We start from the raw sequence: 19,576 nt of genomic DNA on the forward strand, positions 1-19,576 counted from the left end.
AACTGCTGAAAACTGCTAAAACCTGCATAAAATAAGCGTGCGAAACACGCCATGGCAAAGAATTTTGTTTAAACATTTGAAATCACAAAAATATGACATGTCAAAAAATGACCAAAAAAAAAAGCAAGACTATAGTAAGGCAAAATGGCAAAACATGTCATTTCCCAAAAACTGCTGAAAACTGCTAAAACCTGCATAAAATAGCGTGCCGAAACACGCCATGGCAAAGAATTTTGTTTAAACGTTTGAAATCACAAAAATATGACATGTCCAAAAAATGACCAAAAAAAAAAAGCAAGACTATAGTAAGGCAAAAATGGCAAAAAATGTCATTTCCCAAAAACTGCTGAAAACTGCTAAAACCTGCATAAAATAGCGTGCCGAAACACGCCATGGCAAAGAATTTTGTTTAAACGTACAAAATCACAAAAATATGACATGTCCAAAAAATGACCAAAAGAAAAAAAGCAAGACTATAGTAAGGCAAAAATGGCAAAAAATGTCATTTCCCAAAAACTGCTGAAAACTGCTAAAACCTGCATAAAATAGCGTACTGAAACACGCCATGGCAACGAATTTTGTTTAAACGTACAAAATCACAAAAATATGACATGTCCAAAAATGACCAAAAAAGAAAAAAGCAAGACTATAGTAAAGGCAAAAATGGCAAAAATGTCATTTCCCAAAACTGCTGAAAACTGCTAAAACCTGCATAAAATAAGCGTGCGAAACACGCCATGGCAAAGAATTTTGTTTAAACGTTTGAAATCACAAAAATATGACATGTCCAAAAATGACCAAAAAAAAAAAGCAAGACTATAGTAAGGCAAAATGGCAAAAATGTCATTTCCAAAAACTGCTGAAAACTGCTAAAACCTGCATAAAATAAGCGTTGAAACACGCCATGGCAACAAATTTTGTTTAAACGTACAAAATCACAAAAATATGACATGTCCAAAAAATGACCAAAAGAAAAAAGCAAGACTATAGTAAGGCAAAAGTGCAAAAAATGTCATTTCTCAAAAACTGCTGAAAACTGCTAAAACCTGCATAAAATAGCGTGCAGAAACACGCCATGGCAAAGAATTTTGTTTAAACCTTCAAAATCACAAAAATATGACATGTCCAAAAATGACCAAAGAAAAAAAGCAAGACTAAAGAAAGGAAAAAAGGCAAAAAATGTCATTTCCCAAAAACTGCTGAAAACTGCTAAAACCTGCATAAAATAGCGTGCCGAAACACGCCATGGCAAAGAATTTTGTTTAAACGTTCAAAATCACTAAAATATGACATGTCCAAAAATGACCAAAAGAAAAAAGCAAGACTATAGTAAGGCAAAAATGCAAAAATGTCATTTCCCAAAAACTGCTGAAAACTGCTAAAACCTGCATAAAATAGCGTGCCGAAACACGCCATGGCAAAGAATTTTGTTTAAACGTTTGAAATCACAAAAATATGACATGTCAAAAAAATGACCAAAAGAAAAAAAGCAAGACTATAGTAAGGCAAAATGGCAAAAATGTCATTTCCAAAACTGCTGAAAACTGCTAAAACCTGCATAAAATAAGCGTGCGAAACACGCCATAGAAAAGAATTTTGTTTAAACGTTTGAAATCAAAAAAATATAACATGTCCAAAAAATGACCAAAAAAAAAAAAGCAAGACTATAGTAAGGCAAAATGGCAAAAATGTCATTTCCCAAAAACTGCTGAAAACTGCTAAAACCTGCATAAAATAGCGTGCGAAACACGCCATGGCAAAGAATTTTGTTTAAACATTTGAAATCACAAAATATGACATGTCAAAAAATGACCAAAAAAAAAAGCAAGACTATAGTAAAGGCAAAATGGCAAAAATGTCATTTCCCAAAAACTGCTGAAAACTGCTAAAACCTGCATAAAATAAGCGTGCGAAACACGCCATGGCAAAGAATTTGTTTAAACGTTTGAAATCACAAAAATATGACATGTCCAAAAAATGACCAAAAGAAAAAAGCAAGACTATAGTAAGGCAAAATGGCAAAATGTCATTTCCCAAAAACTGCTGAAAACTGCTAAAACCTGCATAAAATAGCGTGCGAAACACGCCATGGCAAAGAATTTTGTTTAAACGTTTGAAATCACAAAAATATGACATGTCAAAAATGACCAAAAAAAAAAAGCAAGACTATAGTAAGGCAAAATGGCAAAAATGTCATTTCCCAAAACTGCTGAAAACTGCTAAAACCTGCATAAAATAACGTGCGAAACACGCCATGGCAAAGAATTTTGTTTAAACGTTTGAAATCACAAAATATGACATGTCAAAAAATGACCAAAAGAAAAAAAGCAAGACTATAGTAAAGGCAAAATGGCAAAAATGTCATTTCCCAAAACTGCTGAAAACTGCTAAAACCTGCATAAAATAAGCGTGCGAAACACGCCATGGCAAAGAATTTTGTTTAAACGTTCAAAATCACAAAAATATGACATGTCAAAAATGACCAAAAAAAAAAGCAAGACTATAGTAAGGCAAAATGGCAAAAATGTCATTTCCAAAAACTGCTGAAAACTGCTAAAACCTGCATAAAATAGCGTGCGAAACATGCCATGGCAAAGAATTTTGTTTAAACGTTTGAAATCACAAAAATATGACATGTCAAAAAATGACCAAAAGAAAAAAAAGCAAGACTATAGTAAGGCAAAATGGCAAAAATGTCATTTCCAAAAACTGCTGAAAACTGCTAAAACCTGCATAAAATAAGCGTGCGAAACACGCCATGGCAAAGAATTTTGTTTAAACGTTTGAAATCACAAAATATGACATGTCAAAAATGACCAAAAGAAAAAAGCAAGACTATAGTAAGGCAAAAATGGCAAAAATGTCATTTCAAAACTGCTGAAAACTGCTAAAACCTGCATAAAATAAGCGTGCCGAAACACGCCATGGCAAAGAATTTTGTTTAAACGTTTGAAATCACAAAAATATGACATGTCCAAAAAATGACCAAAAAAAAAAAAGCAAGACTATAGTAAGGCAAAAATGGAAAAAAATGTCATTTCCCAAAAACTGCTGAAAACTGCTAAAACCTGCAAAAAAAAGCGTGCAGAAACACGCCATGGCAAAGATTTATGTTTAAACCTTTGAAATCTCAAAAATATGACATGTCAAAAAATGACCAAAGAAAAAAAGCAAGACTATAGTAAGGCAAAATGGCAAAAATGTCATTTCCAAAAACTGCTGAAAACTGCTAAAACCTGCATAAAATAGCGTGCGAAACACGCCATGGCAAAAGAATTTTGTTTAAACGTTTGAAATCACAAAAATATGACATGTCCAAAAAATGACCAAAAGAAAAAAAGCAAGACTATAGTAAGGCAAAAATGCAAAAAATGTCATTTCCCAAAAACTGCTGAAAACTGCTAAAACCTGCAAAAAATAGCGTGCGAAACACACGCCATGGCAAAATTTTGTTTAAACATTTGAAATCTCAAAAATATGACATGTCCAAAAATGACCAAAAAGAAAAAAGCAAGACTATAGTAAGGCAAAATGGCAAAAATGTCATTCCCCAAAAACTGCTGAAAACTGCTAAAACCTGCATAAAATAGCGTGCCGAAACACGCCATGGCAAAGAATTTTGTTTAAACGTTCAAAATCACTAAAATATGACATGTCCAAAAAATGACCAAAAGAAAAAAAGCAAGACTATAGTAAGGCAAAAATGCAAAAAATGTCATTTCCCAAAAACTGCTGAAAACTGCTAAAACCTGCATAAAATAGCGTGCCGAAACACGCCATGGCAAAGAATTTTGTTTAAACATTTGAAATCACAAAAATATGACATGTCCAAAAAATGACCAAAAAAAAAAGCAAGACTATAGTAAGGCAAAATGGCAAAAATGTCATTTCCCAAAACTGCTGAAAACTGCTAAAACCTGCATAAAATAAGCGTGCGAAACAACGCCATGGCAGAGAATTTTGTTTAAACCTTCAAAATCTCAAAAATATGACATGTCCAAAAAATGACCAAAAAAAAAAAGCAAGACTATAGTAAAGGCAAAATGGCAAAAATGTCATTTCCCAAAAACTGCTGAAAACTGCTAAAACCTGCATAAAATAGCGTGCCGAAACACGCCATGGCAAAGAATTTTGTTTAAACATTTGAAATCACAAAAATATGACATGTCCAAAAAATGACCAAAAAAAAAAAACAAGACTATAGTAAGGCAAAAATGGCAAAAAATGTCATTTCCCAAAAACTGCTGAAAACTGCTAAAACCTGCATAAAATAGCGTGCCGAAACACGCCATGGCAAAGAATTTTGTTTAAACGTTTGAAATCACAAAAATATGACATGTCCAAAAAATGACCAAAAGAAAAAAAGCAAGACTATAGTAAGGCAAAAATGGCAAAAAATGTCATTTCCCAAAAACTGCTGAAAACTGCTAAAACCTGCATAAAATAAGCGTGCGAAACACGCCATGGCAACAGAATTTTGTTTAAACGTTTGAAATCACAAAAATATGACATGTCCAAAAATGACCAAAAGAAAAAAAGCAAGACTATAGTAAGGCAAAATGGCAAAAATGTCATTTCCCAAAAACTGCTGAAAACTGCTAAAACCTGCATAAAATAGCGTGCGAAACACGCCATGGCAAAAGAATTTTGTTTAAACGTTTGAAATCACAAAAATATGACATGTCCAAAAAATGACCAAAAAAAAAAAGCAAGACTATAATAAAGCAAAAATGGCAAAAAATGTAATTTCCCAAAAACTGCTGAAAACTGCTAAAACCTGCATAAAATAGCGTGCCGAAACACGCAATGGCAAAGAATTTTGTTTAAACGTACAAAATCACAAAAATATGACATGTCAAAAAAATGACCAAAAAAAAAAAGCAAGACTATAGTAAGGCAAAAATGGCAAAAAATGTCATTTCCCAAAAACTGCTGAAAACTGCTAAAACCTGCATAAAATAGCGTGCCGAAACACGCCATGGCAAAGAATTTTGTTTAAACGTTTGAAATCACAAAATATGACATGTCAAAAAATGACCAAAAAAAAAGCAAGACTATAGTAAAGGCAAAATGGCAAAATGTCATTTCCAAAAACTGCTGAAAACTGCTAAAACCTGCATAAAATAGCGTGCGAAACACGCCATGGCAAAGAATTTTGTTTAAACGCTTGAAATCACAAAAATATGACATGTCCAAAAATGACCAAAAGAAAAAAAGCAAGACTATAGTAAGGCAAAAATGGCAAAAATGTCATTTCCCAAAACTGCTGAAAACTGCTAAAACCTGCATAAAATAGCGTGCCGAAACACGCCATGGAAAAGAATTTTGTTTAAACATTTGAAAACACAAAAATATGACATGTCCAAAAAATGACCAAAAAAAAAAAGCAAGACTATAGTAAGGCAAAAATGGCAAAAATGTCATTTCCCAAAACTGCTGAAAACTGCTAAAACCTGCATAAAATAAGCGTGCGAAACACGCCATGGCAGAGAATTTTGTTTAAAACCTTCAAAAACAAAAAAATATGACATGTCAAAAAAATGACCAAAAAAAAAAAGCAAGACTATAGTAAGGCAAAAATGGCAAAAAATGTCATTTCCCCAAAACTGCTGAAAACTGCTAAAACCTGCATAAAATAGCGTGCCGAAACACGCCATGGCAAAGAATTTTGTTTAAACGTTTGAAATCACAAAAATATGACATGTCCAAAAAATGACCAAAAAACAAAAAGAAAGACTATAGTAAAGGCAAAATGGCAAAAATGTCATTTCCCAAAAACTGCTGAAAACTGCTAAAACCTGCATAAAATAACGTGCGAAACACGCCATGGCAAAGAATTTTGTTTAAACGCATGAAATCACAAAAATATGACATGTCCAAAAAATGACCAAAAGAAAAAAGCAAGACTATAGTAAGGCAAAATGGCAAAAATGTCATTTCCCAAAACTGCTGAAAACTGCTAAAACCTGCATAAAATAAGCGTGCGAAACATCATATGGCAAAATTTTGTTTAAACGTTTGAAATCACAAAAATATGACATGTCAAAAATGACCAAAAAAAAAAAGCAAGACTATAGTAAAGGCAAAAATGGCAAAATGTCATTTCCCAAAACTGCTGAAAACTGCTAAAACCTGCATAAAATAGCGTGCGAAACACGCCATGGCAAAGAATTTTGTTTAAACGCAAAAATCACAAAAATATGACATGTCAAAAATGACCAAAAAAAAAAGCAAGACTATAGTAAGGCAAAAATGGCAAAAAATGTCATTTCCCAAAAACTGCTGAAAACTGCTAAAACCTGCATAAAATAGCGTGCCGAAACACGCCATGGCAAAGAATTTTGTTTAAACGTTTGAAATCACAAAATATGACATGTCCAAAAATGACCAAAAGAAAAAAGCAAGACTATAGTAAGGCAAAAATGCAAAAATGTCATTTCCAAAACTGCTGAAAACTGCTAAAACCTGCATAAAATAAGCGTTGAAACACGCCATGGCAAAGAATTTTGTTTAAACGTTTGAAATCACAAAAATATGACATGTCCAAAAAATGACCAAAAGAAAAAAAGCAAGACTATAGTAAGGCAAAAATGCAAAAAATGTCATTTACCAAAAACTGCGGAAAACTGATAAAACCTGCATAAAATAAGCGTGCGAAACACGCCATGGCAAAGAATTTTGTTTAAACATTTGAAATCACAAAAATATGACATGTCAAAAAATGACCAAAGAAAAAAGCAAGACTATAGTAAGGCAAAATGGCAAAAATGTCATTTCCAAAACTGCTGAAAACTGCTAAAACCTGCATAAAATAAGCGTGCGAAACACGCCATGGCAAGAATTTTGTTTAAACGTTTGAAATCACAAAAATATGACATGTCCAAAAATGACCAAAAGAAAAAAAGCAAGACTATAGTAAGGCAAAATGGCAAAAATGTCATTTCCCAAAAACTGCTGAAAACTGCTAAAACCTGCATAAAATAAGCGTGCGAAACACGCCATGGCAAAGAATTTTGTTTAAACGTTCAAAATCACAAAAATATGACATGTCAAAAATGACCAAAAGAAAAAGCAAGACTATAGTAAGGCAAAATGCAAAAATGTCATTTCCCAAAACTGCTGAAAACTGCTAAAACCTGCATAAAATAGCGTGCGAAACACGCCATGGCAAAGAATTTTGTTTAAACGTTGAAATCACAAAATATGACATGTCCAAAAATGACCAAAAAAAAAAAGCAAGACTATAGTAAGGCAAAAATGGCAAAAAATGTCATTTCCCAAAACTGCTGAAAACTGCTAAAACCTGCATAAAATAAGCGTGCGAAACACGCCATGGCAAAGAATTTTGTTTAAACGTTTGAAATCACAAAAATATGACATGTCAAAAAATGACCAAAAGAAAAAAGCAAGACTATAGTAAAGGCAAAATGGCAAAAAATGTCAATTCACAAAAACTGTTGAAAACTGCTAAAACCTGCATAAAATAGCGTGCAGAAACACGCCATGGCAAAGAATTTTGTTTAAACGTTTGAAATCACAAAATATGACATGTCAAAAAAATGACCAAAAGAAAAAAAGCAAGACTATAGTAAGGCAAAAATGGCAAAAAATGTCATTTCTCAAAAACTGCTGAAAACTGCTAAAACCTGCATAAAATAGCGTGCCGAAACACGCCATGGCAAAGAATTTTGTTTAAACCTTCAAAATCACAAAAATATGACATGTCAAAAAAATGACCAAAAACAAAGCAAGACTATAGTAAAGCAAAAATGCAAAAATGTCATTTCCACAAACTGCTGAAAACTGCTAAAACCTGCATAAAATAAGCGAAACACGCCATGGCAAAGAATTTTGTTTAAACGTTTGAAATCACAAAAATATGACATGTCCAAAAATGACCCAAAGAAAAAAAGCAAGAATATAGTAAGGCAAAAATGGAAAAAAAATGTCATTTCCCAAAAACTGCTGAAAACTGCTAAAACCTGCATAAAATAGCATGCAGAAACACGCCATGGCAAAGAATTTTGTTTAAACGTTTGAAATCACAAAAATATGACATGTCCAAAAAATGACCAAAAGAAAAAAAGCAAGACTAAAGTAAGGCAAAATGGCAAAAATGTCATTTCCCAAAACTGCTGAAAACTGCTAAAACCTGCATAAAATAAGCGTGCGAAACACGCCATGGCAAAGAATTTTGTTTAAACCTTCAAAATCACAAAAATATGACATGTCAAAAAAATGACCAAAAAAAAAAGCAAGACTATAGTAAGGCAAAAATGCAAAAAAATGTCATTTCCCAAAAACTGCTGAAAACTGCTAAAACCTGCATAAAATAGCGTACTGAAACACGCCATGGCAACGAATTTTGTTTAAACGTACAAAATCACAAAAATATGACATGTCCAAAAAATGACCAAAAGAAAAAAAAAGCAAGACTATAGTAAGGCAAAAATGGCAAAAAATGTCATTTCCAAAAACTGCTGAAAACTGCTAAAACCTGCATAAAATAAGCGTGCGAAACACGCCATGGCAAAGAATTTTGTTTAAACGTTTGAAATCACAAAAATATGACATGTCCAAAAAATGACCAAAAGAAAAAAGCAAGACTATAGTAAGGCAAAAATGGCAAAAAATGTAATTTCCCAAAAACTGCTGAAAACTGCTAAAACCTGCATAAAATAGCGTGCAGAAACACGCCGTGGCAAAGAATTTTGTTTAAACGTACAAAATCACAAAAATATGACATGTCAAAAAAATGACCAAAAAAAAAAGCAAGACTATAGTAAGGCAAAATGGCAAAAATGTCATTTCCCAAAACTGCTGAAAACTGCTAAAACCTGCATAAAATAAGCGTGCGAAACACGCCATGGCAAAGATTTATGTTTAAACCTTCAAAATCTCAAAAATATGACATGTCAAAAAAAATGACCAAAAGAAAAAAAGCAAGACTATAGTAAGGCAAAAATGGCAAAAAATGTCATTTCCCAAAAACTGCTGAAAACTGCTAAAACCTGCATAAAATAGCGTGCCGAAACACGCCATGGCAAAGAATTTTGTTTAAACGTTTGAAATCACAAAAATATGACATGTCCAAAAATGACCAAAGAAAAAAAGCAAGACTATAGTAAGGCAAAATGGCAAAAATGTCATTTCCCAAAAACTGCTGAAAACTGCTAAAACCTGCATAAAATAGCGTGCCGAAACACGCCATGGCAAAGAATTTTGTTTAAACATTTGAAATAACAAAAATATGACATGTCCAAAAAATGACCAAAAAAAAAAAGCAAGACTATAATAAAGAAAAAATGGCAAAAAAAGTCATTTCCCAAAAACTGCTGAAAACTGCTAAAACCTGCATAAAATAGCGTGCCGAAACACGCCATGGCAAAGAATTTTGTTTAAACGTACAAAATCACAAAAATATGACATGTCAAAAAAATGACCAAAAAAAAGCAAGACTATAGTAAGGCAAAAATGGCAAAAACTGTCATTTCCCAAAAAACTGCTGAAAACTGCTAAAACCTGCATAAAATAGCGTGCCGAAACACGCCATGGAAAAGAATTTTGTTTAAACGTTTGAAATCACAAAATATGACATGTCAAAAATGACCAAAAAAAAAAAAGCAAGACTATAGTAAGGCAAAAATGGCAAAATGTCATTTCCCAAAAACTGCTGAAAACTGCTAAAACCTGCATAAAATAGCGTGCAGAAACACGCCATGGCAAAGAATTTTGTTTAAACGTTTGAAATCACAAAAATATGACATGTCCAAAAAATGACCAAAAAAAAAAGCAAGACTATAGTAAGGCAAAAATGGCAAAAAATGTCATTTCCCAAAAACTGCTGAAAACTGCTAAAACCTGCATGAAATAGCGTGCCGAAACACGCCATGGCAGAGATTTATGTCAAAACCTTCAAAATCTCAAAAATATGACATGTCCAAAAAATGACCAAAAAAAAAAAGCAAGACTATAGTAAGGCAAAAATGGCAAAAAATGTCATTTCCCAAAAACTGCTGAAAACTGCTAAAACCTGCATAAAATAGCGTGCAGAAACACGCCATGGCAAAGAATTTTGTTTAAACGTTTGAAATCACAAAAATATGACATGTCCAAAAAATGACCAAAAAAAAAAAAGCAAGACTATAGTAAAGGCAAAATGGCAAAAATGTCATTTCCCAAAAACTGCTGAAAACTGCTAAAACCTGCATGAAATAGCGCGCCGAAACACGCCATGGCAAAGAATTTTGTTTAAACGTTTGAAATCACAAAAATATGACAAAATTTGACTGTTTTTTTATACTATGATAACTATTGGGTGTTTCTCCGACATGCTATACTATGATGTGTTTCGGCACTCTCTAATGTGTTGTATTCAGGCATTTTTTGGACATGTCAAAATTTGACACGTTTCGACATGTCACACACACACACACACACACACACACACACACACACACACACACACACACACACACACACACACACACACACACACACACACACACACAAACCTGGTGGTGGTCCAAACAGCACAATGTCCAGAGCTTTGAGTTGCAGTTTTTGGGCGTGACTTCTGTCTAAAATCTTCAGCAGCGACACGGTCAGGGATGTGTTCTTCACCGCCAGCCTGAAACACGACAGACGGGGACATTAATGAGACGGACACACTTCACCTCCACAGACAGGAAGGATGCTCCGACTTCTGAGAGCCAAACAAATCTGTTCCTCAGGAGTGGACAAGAGGAACTACGGTGCAAAAAACGATAAAAACGAGTGTCAGCAGAGGTTTATGTGTCACAGCTGCTTTGATGCAGGATTTTTGACAGGATTTCTATAAATTAAAGTGAAGCAGCGGACTTTAAAGTGCATCACCTGAACATCTTATTTAAACATTTAAGCAGCTCTGCAAAATGACACCAAAAATAAAGTGTCATTCTTTGACTTATGCTATGGTCCTTTAAGCTTCTTCTTCTCTTGGTCGTGACTCAGTGAAACACACCGACATTAAACACGTTACACATGATACAGTTTCCACCCATTAACAGCATATGAATCCTCAAAGGTCACGGTGAACTTTGACCTTCAACCTCCAGGCTCTAACCAGTTCACTCTTGAGCCTCAGTGGATGTTTGTGTCAAATTTAAAGAGATTCTCTCAAGGTCTTCTGAAGATATTGCATTCACAAGAATGAGACAGACAAAGTCACAGTGACACTGACCCATGACCGTCAAAATCTAATCAGTTCATCCTAAAGTCAAAGCAGACATTTGTGCCAAAATTTGAGGAAATATCCTCAAGGCTTTCCCCAGATATTGTGTTCACGACAAGGCGACAAGGCGGCTGCAACGTCAAGGTCACCTTGACCTTGCAGCCGCCTCATGACCCATGACCATCAAAATCTAATCAGTTCATCCATAAATCAAAGTGGACATTTGTGCCGAATTTGAAAAAGATTGCCTGCAGGTGTTCTTGAGATATCACTTTCATAATAACGAGATAAATGCAGGGTTGGGGTGACCATGACCTTTGACCAAAAAAAATGTAATAAAAAATCAATTCATAAGTCTACTTGAATGTTTGTGCCAGATTTAAGGTAACTCCCTCAGGGTGTTCTTGGGATAATGCATTCACAAGAATGAGACCAACAAGGTCATGGTGACCTTGACCTTTGACCCATGGCCATCAAAATATAATCAGTTCATCTTTGAGTCAAATTGGACGTTTGCACTAAATTTGAGGAGATTCTTCCAAGGTGTTCTTGAGATATTGCATTCACAAGAAAGGGACAGAAAATTTAATGTTGACCTTGACCTTTGACCGCTAAAGTCTAATCAGCTTATTGTTGGTCCAGGTGAATGTCTTGTCTGCTGTTGTACCTGGGTAAGGCCTTTCCATCCAGCTGGTGTCTCCTGAAGGTTTCTGCGTACTGAGGAAGCTCGACGCTGACGAGCAGCCAGTCCTCCACCTGCTGCACCGTCCAGTTATACACTGAGGACAGACACACAGTGAGGACGGGGTTAGTGTCAGCTGGAGGACATCTGTATGTCTCCAACATGTCCTCATCTCAACATGTACTTGTCTCAACAAGTCCTCATCTCTAACATGTCCTCATCTCTAACACGTCCTTGTCTCAAACATGTCCTCATCTTGACTTTCCTCATCTCAACATGTCTTTGTCTCTACCATATCCATGTCTCTAACATGTCCTTGACTCTAACATGTACTCGTCTCTTACATGTCCTCTTCTTAACATGTCCTCGTCTCTACCATGTCCCTAAAAATAAACGGGTTATTCTTGATGTGTTTGTTTTTACGTCGTCAAATTGAGACAAATTGAGCTGGAAAATTAGGTGGAGCCGAAAATAGGATTTTATTTTTACACTCAACACATCAACACACCAACGTCCCCCGCTGTCCCCCGCTGTCTCCCTCCTCTTATTTTCTTCCTCCTTCTTATTTATCCCTTTCTGTCTTTCTCATTTCAACTGTCTTTCCATTCTTTCCTCCCTTTCTTCCTTCCTTATCTTGTTTTTCATCTTTGCTCCGTCTTTTCTTGTCCTTTTATATGATGTCTTTGTGTATGTCTGTCTTTCTTTGTCTCTGTCCACTCTTTTTAATCTCACCTTTTCATTTCTCTCCTTTCTTTATTCTCAGTGTTTCCTTTTTGTTTTAGTTTCTGATTTATCCGTCTTCCCTCCTTCTTTCTCTCTCACTCTATCTTTCCTTCCTCGGCTCTTTTTCCTCCTCCTCCCTTCGTAATCCTCCGAGCAGATAAATCTTAAATTCTGGCGTCTTTAAACCAACGTGAACCTGAAAGTTTGGCTTCTGCGAGTGGAGACAATGGTGTCATTGTGTGTGTCGCTGATGATGCATCGCTGTTTACTCGTTTTCTGTTTGTTGTTGTTTTTTATTCTAAATCTGTGATTTTGTGTGAAAATGGAGGAAGTCACATGTCGACTGATGCTAACATGCTAACGTGCTAACGTGAAGGACTGTTTGTAAATAAATATGAGGACATAAATAAATAATCAGGAGAGAAAGACGCTGAAAAAGCTCCTCCGTGTTCTGTTCTTTGTACGCTGCTCGTGTTTTTTGTCCAGTATTAGTTTCCTTTAGCGCCATATAGCTTAAAATAATACACAATATGTACATCAATATTTTTAAATCTCCTCTAAACGAATGTAAAACACTAAAATACTAAATAAGTAAATGAGCTACAGTTACTGTACAGTTACATAAATTAGTAACTGTCGAAAATAAAGTTAAATACAGTACTGTTATACTACAGTTAAAAAAGTACTGTTACAACAAAGATAAATAGCAGCCTTATAATAAAGTTACATTAAGTACTAATACAGTACAATTAATTAAAGTACTGATGTAGTACAGTTAATTAAAGTACTGATGTAGTACAGTTAATTAAAGTACTGATGTAGTACAGTTAAAGTACTGATGTAGTACAGTTAATTAAAGTACTGATGTAGTACAGTTAATTAAAGTACTGATGTAGTACAGTTAATTAAAGTACTGATGTAGTACAGTTAAAGTACTGATATAGTACAGTTAATTAAAGTACTGATATAGTACAGTTAATTAAAGTACTGATATAGTACAGTTAATTAAAGTACTCATGTAGTACAGTTAAAGTACTAATGTAGTACAGTTAAATAAAGTACTGATGTAGTACAGTTAATTAAAGTACTCATGTAGTACAGTTAAAGTACTAATGTAGTACAGTTAAATAAAGTACTGATGTAGTACAGTTAATTAAAGTACTGATGTAGTACAGTTAAAGTACTGATGTAGTACAGTTAATTAAAGTACTGATGTAGTACAGTTAAAGTACTGATGTAGTACAGTGTCAGTGAGGTGACTGGGGTGTGAGCGGCTCCTGTCTGCAGTATTCGGGGCTCAGATTTCGGTCTCTGGCTCCGGTTCTCACCCTCGGAGCTCTTCCAGGCGCTCCACATGTCCTCCACACTGATGTGCAGGTCGGCGCGGTGGAAGCTGTTGTGTTTTGCTTCACGGTCGTGATCCTTCAGATCCTCCCTGAGAAACTGAGGGGGGACGGGGACATCGAAGACAGGAAATGTCATGAAATCAAAGAAATGTCCCGAAATCATAAAAACATCCTAAAAACCTAAAAATGTCCTTATATCTGAGAAACATCCTAAAATCCGAGAAACATCCTAAACTCGAAGGAATATCCTGAAATCCTAGATATGTACAAATCTGAGACACAATATGTAAAATCTGAGATATGTCCTAAAATCTAAGAAACATCCTAAAATCCTTAAAATGTCCTAAAATCTAAGCAATGTCTTCGAAACTGAGAAACTTCCTAAATCCCTAGAAATGCCCAAAATAATATATAATATGTCTTAAAAATCTCAAAATGTCCTAAAATGCCAAAAAATGTCCTAAAATCCTGAAAAGAAATCTGGGGCCACTGTGAGTGGCCCCTGGCCTCCTGTCATTTAAAAAAAAATCACATTAGAAAATGTTTTTCTTATGAATCAAAACAACAAACAATTTCAGAGTGTCGTCTCACCTCGTCTGTCTCCATCGTGTCCACCGTGCCATCGGCGTCATCGTCCATCAGTTTGTGGATGCTGCAGATCGCCTCGAAACTCAGCAGAGCGTTTTCATCCTGACAGAGCTGCTGATCTATCGCACACAGATCTACAACACAGGAGAAACAAGTATAATTATTATCATTATTATCATTATTATCATTATTATTTAGACCGACACTAATATAAATTTAATACCACATCAAGGGAGAGGAGGGGAATTAGATTTGTGTCTCCTTTTTGAGTTCTTCATTTTTAAAAAGCAGAAATTATATTTTACAGAGAGTATTACCACGTGATCGATACGATTATGATTTTAATGGAGCAGAGCGAATTAAACAAACGAGCATATTTTACGTAAACGCTTCGTTGTGGAATCATTTCTATGTAAAATATCACTTCTTCGCTCACAAACACAAACTCCTCACAGAGGACTGTTCTCCAACACTCTGCACACAAGTTTGATTCAGCAGACAGGAGTAAAGTGTCCCTGCCGTCCTGCACGTGAAGACAGACGATGTCTCCGTGTCCTGGAGCCCAAAACAGCAACAGGACGAGTAAACACCCATCTGTCCTTGCTGCCATCTTTGTTTGGGTCAAAGAGTCAAGACACAGAATTTACTATTTTTACTGCAAAAGAGACACTGCAGATTTCTTCAGATAATGCAGTATAATAGTAGAGGACAGTAAATAAACTCAGTTCAGGACAATAAATAATCGCAGTAGAGGACAGTAAATAATTGCAGTAGAGGACAGTAAATAAACTCAGTTCAGGACAATAAATAATCACAGTAGAGGACAGTAAATAATTGCAGTAGATGACAGTAAATAAATTCAGTAGAGGACAGTAAATAAACTCAGTAGAGGACAGTAAATAAATTCAGTACAGGACAATAAATAATCGCAGTAGAGGACAGTAAATCATTGCAGTAGATGACAGTAAATAAATTCAGTAGAGGACAGTAAATAATTGCAGTAGAGGACAGTAAATAAACTCAGTACAAGACAATAAATAATCGCAGTAGAGGACAGTAAATAATTGCAGTTAGAGGACAGTAAATAAAGTCAGTAGAGGACAGTAAATAATTGCAATAAAGGACAGTAAATAATCATAGTAGAGGACAGTTAATAAACTCAGCAGAGGACAGTAAATGATCGTAGTAGAAGACAGTAAACATTCGCAATAGAGGACAGTAAATAATAACAGTAGAGTGCAGTAAATAATCAGAGTAGAGGACAATAAATAATCACAGTAGAGGACAGTAAATAATCGCAGTAGAGGACAGTAAATTATCACAGTAGAGGACAGTAAATAATAGCAGTAGAGGACAGTAAATACCGCAGTAGAGGACAGTAAATTATCACAGTAGGGGACAGTAAATAATCACAATAAAGGACAGTAAATAATCGCAATAAAGGACAGTAAATAAGCATAGTACAGGACAGTATAGGAAAGTAAATAATACAGTAGAGGACAGCAAATAATCCCAATAGAGGACAGTAAATAATCACAGTAGAGTGCAGTAAATAATCGCAGTAGAGGACAGTAAATTATCACAGTAGAGGACAGTAAATAAAAGCAGTAGAGGACAATAAATAAAAGCAGTAGAGGACAATAAATAATCACAGTAGAGGACAGTAAATTATCACAGTATGGGACAGTAAATAATAGCAGTAGAGGACAGTAAAAAATCGCAGTAGAGGACAGTAAATAATCAAAGTAGAGGACAGTAAATTATAGCAGTAGAGTGCAGTAAATAATCGCAATAGAGGAAAGAAAATAATCACAATAGAATGCAGTAAATAATTGCAGCAGAGGACAATAAGTAAGGACAGTAGAGGACAGTAAATCATCACAGTAGAGGATAGTGTATATTCGCAATAGAGGACAGTGAATAATTGCAGTAGAGTGCAGTAAATAATCACGGTAGAGTGCAGTAAATAATTGCAGTAGAGGACAGTAAATAATCACAGTAGAGGACAGAAAAAAATCACAGTAGAGTGCAGTAAATAATTGCAGTAGAGGACAGTAAATAATCACAGTAGAGGACAGTAAATATCGCAGTAGAGGACAGTAAATTATCACAGTAGAGGACAGTAAATAAAAGCAGTAGAGGACAATAAATAAAAGCAGTAGAGGACAATAAATAATCACAGTAGAGGACAGTAAATTATCACAGTAGAGGACAGTAAATAAAAGCAGTAGAGGACAATAAATAAAAGCAGTAGAGGACAATAAATAATCACAGTAGAGGACAGTAAATTATCACAGTAGGGGACAGTAAATAATAGCAGTAGGGGACAGTAAATAATCGCAGTAGAGGACAGTAAAAAATCGCAGTAGAGGACAGTAAATAATCAAAGTAGAGGACAGTGAATTATAGCAGTAGAGTGCAGTAAATAATCGCAATAGAGGAAAGAAAATAATCACAATACAGTGCAGTAAATAATTGCAGTAGAGGACAATAAGTAATCGCAGTAGAGGACAGTAAATTATCACAGTAGAGGACACTAAATATTCGCAATAGAGGACAGTGAATAATTGCAGTAGAGTGCAGTAAATAATCACAGTAGAGGACAGAAAATAATCACAGTAGAGTGCAGTAAATAATTGCAGTAGAGGACAGTAAATAATCACAGTAGAGTGCAATAAATAATGGCAGTAGAGGACAGTAAATAATTGCAATAGTGGACAATAAATAATTGCGGTAGAGGACAGTAAATAATCACAGTAGAGTGCAGTAAATTATAGCAGTAGAGGACAGTAAATAATTGCAGGAGATAATTCAGGCGTCCTGGAGGCATCCTAATTAGATGCCCGAGCCACCTCATCTGGCTCTTCTCAATGCGGAGGAGCAGCGGCTCTACTCCGAGCCCTATCTCTAAGGGAGAGCCCAGCCACCCTACGGAGGAAATTCATTTCGGCCGCTTGTACCCGCGATCTTGTTCTTTCGGTCACTACCCAAAGCTCATGACCATAGGTGATGGTAGGAACGAAGATCGACCGGTAAATCGAGAGCTTTGCCTTTCAGCTCAGCTCCCTCTTCACCACGACAGATCGGTGCAGAGTCCGCATTACTGCAGATGCCGCACCGATCTGCCTGTCGATCTCCCGCTCCATCCTTCCCTCACTCGTGAACAAGACCCCGAGGTACTTAAACTCCTCTGCTTGGGGCAGGACTTTGTCCTCGATCCGAAGGGGGCACTCCATCCTTTTCCGGCTCAGAACCATGGCCTCGGATTTGGAGGTGCTGATTCTCATCCCAGCCACTTCACGCTCGGCTACGAACCGATCCATTGAGAGCTGGAGGTCACGGCCCGATGAAGCCAACAGGACCACATCATCTGCAAAGAGCAGAGACCCAATCCTGAGGTCACCAAACCGGACCCCCTCAACACCCTGGCTGCGCCTAGAAATTCTGTCCATGAAAGTCATGAACAGAATCAGTGACAAAGGGCAGCCCTGGCGGAGTCCAACCCTCACTGGAAACGAGTTTGACTTACTGCCGGCAATGCGGACCAAGCTCTGGCAGCGGTCATACAGGGAACGGACAGCCCATATTAGGGGGTCCGAAACCCCATATTCCCGGAGAACCCCCCACAGGACTCCCTGAGGGACACGGTCCAATGCCTCCAAGTCCACAAAGCACATGTGGACTGGTTGGGCAAACTCCCATGCACCCTCAAAGACCCTGCCAAGAGTCCAGAGCTTGTCCACAGTTCCACGACTGGGGCAAAAACCGCATTGCTCCTCCTGGATCCGGGGTTCTACTATCCGGCGGACCCTCCTCTCTAGTACCCCCAAATAGACCTTACCAGCGAGGCTGCAGAGTGTGATCCCCCTGTAGTTGGAAATCACCCTCCGGTCCCCCTTCTTAAAAAGAGGGACCACCAGCCCAGTCTGCCAGTCTAAGGGCACTGCCCCCGATGTCCACGCAATGTTGCAGAGTCGTGTCAGCCACGACAGCCCCACAACATCCAGGGCCTTGAGGAACTCCGGGCGGACCTCGTCCATCCCCGGGGCCCTGCCACCGAGGAGCTTTTTGACCACCTCGGCAACCTCAGCCCCAGAGATAGAGGAGCCCACCCCCGAGTCCCCAGGACTCGGGGGTGGGCCTTCTGACACGCCTTCCTCACCGGAAGGCGCCTTCCTCACCGGAAGGCGTGTCAGTGGGATTGAGGAGGTCTTCGAAGTATTTGTTCCACCGATCCACAACGTCCCGAGTCGAGGTCAGCAGTGCCCCGTCCCCACCATACACAGTGTTGACAGAGCACTGCTTCCCCCTCCTGAGACGCCGGATGGTGGACCAGAACCTCTTCGAAGCCATCCGGAAGTCGTTTGCCACGGCCTCACCGAACTCCTCCCATGCCCGGGTTTTCGCCTCGGCGACCACCGCCGCTGCATTCTGCTTGGCCTGTCGGTACCTATCTGCTGCTTCCAGAGTCCCTCAGGCCAAGAAGGCCCGATAGGACTCCTTCAACTTGACGACACCCCTTAATGCCGGTGTCCACCAGCGGGTTCGGGTGTTGCCGCCCCGACAGGCACCGACCACCTTACGTCCACAGCACCGGTCGGTCGCCTCAGCAATGGAGGCACGGAACATGGCCCACTCGGACTCAATGTCCCCTGACTCCCCCGGGACATGGTTGAAGCTCTCCCAGAGGTGGGAGTTGAAGCTCCTTCTGACGGGAGACTCTGCCAGACGTTCCAAGCAGACCCTCACAATGCGTTTGAGTCTGCCAGGTCTGACCGGCGTCCTCCCCCACCATCGGAGCCAGCTCATCACCAGGTGGTCATCAGTTGACAGCTCCGCCCCTCTCTTCACCCAAGTGTCCAAGACATATGGCCGCAAGTCCGACGATACGACTACAAAGTCGGTCATCGAACTGCGGCCTAGGGTGTCCTGATGCAAAGTGCGAATATGGACACCATTATGCCTGAACATGGTGTTCGTTATGGACAATCTGTGGCGACCACAGTAGTCAAATAACAGAACACC

At 37.5% G+C, this 19,576-nt stretch overlaps 1 protein-coding gene across 3 annotated transcripts in view; it reads right to left on the reverse strand.

Annotated features, from left to right (window-relative positions):
- LOC121939482 (stromal interaction molecule 1-like) overlaps window positions 1–19,576 on the reverse strand; it is a 79,860-nt gene that overhangs the window by 52,596 nt on the left and 7,688 nt on the right. For all 3 annotated transcript variants that reach the window (XM_088088496.1, XM_088088498.1, XM_088088497.1), the window contains exons 3-6: window positions 14,555–14,685; window positions 13,946–14,060; window positions 11,880–11,991; window positions 10,515–10,630 (exon numbers count right to left, since the gene is read on the reverse strand). In XM_088088496.1, the coding sequence (XP_087944622.1) occupies window positions 10,515–10,630; window positions 11,880–11,991; window positions 13,946–14,060; window positions 14,555–14,685 (474 nt within the window). The remainder of the gene's footprint in view (window positions 1–10,514; window positions 10,631–11,879; window positions 11,992–13,945; window positions 14,061–14,554; window positions 14,686–19,576) is intronic.

The sequence above is a fragment of the Plectropomus leopardus genome, chromosome 15, assembly GCF_026936395.1.
Source record: "Plectropomus leopardus strain MGB_pleo_1.0 chromosome 15, ASM2693639v1, whole genome shotgun sequence".
NCBI lineage: Eukaryota > Metazoa > Chordata > Actinopteri > Perciformes > Serranidae > Plectropomus > Plectropomus leopardus.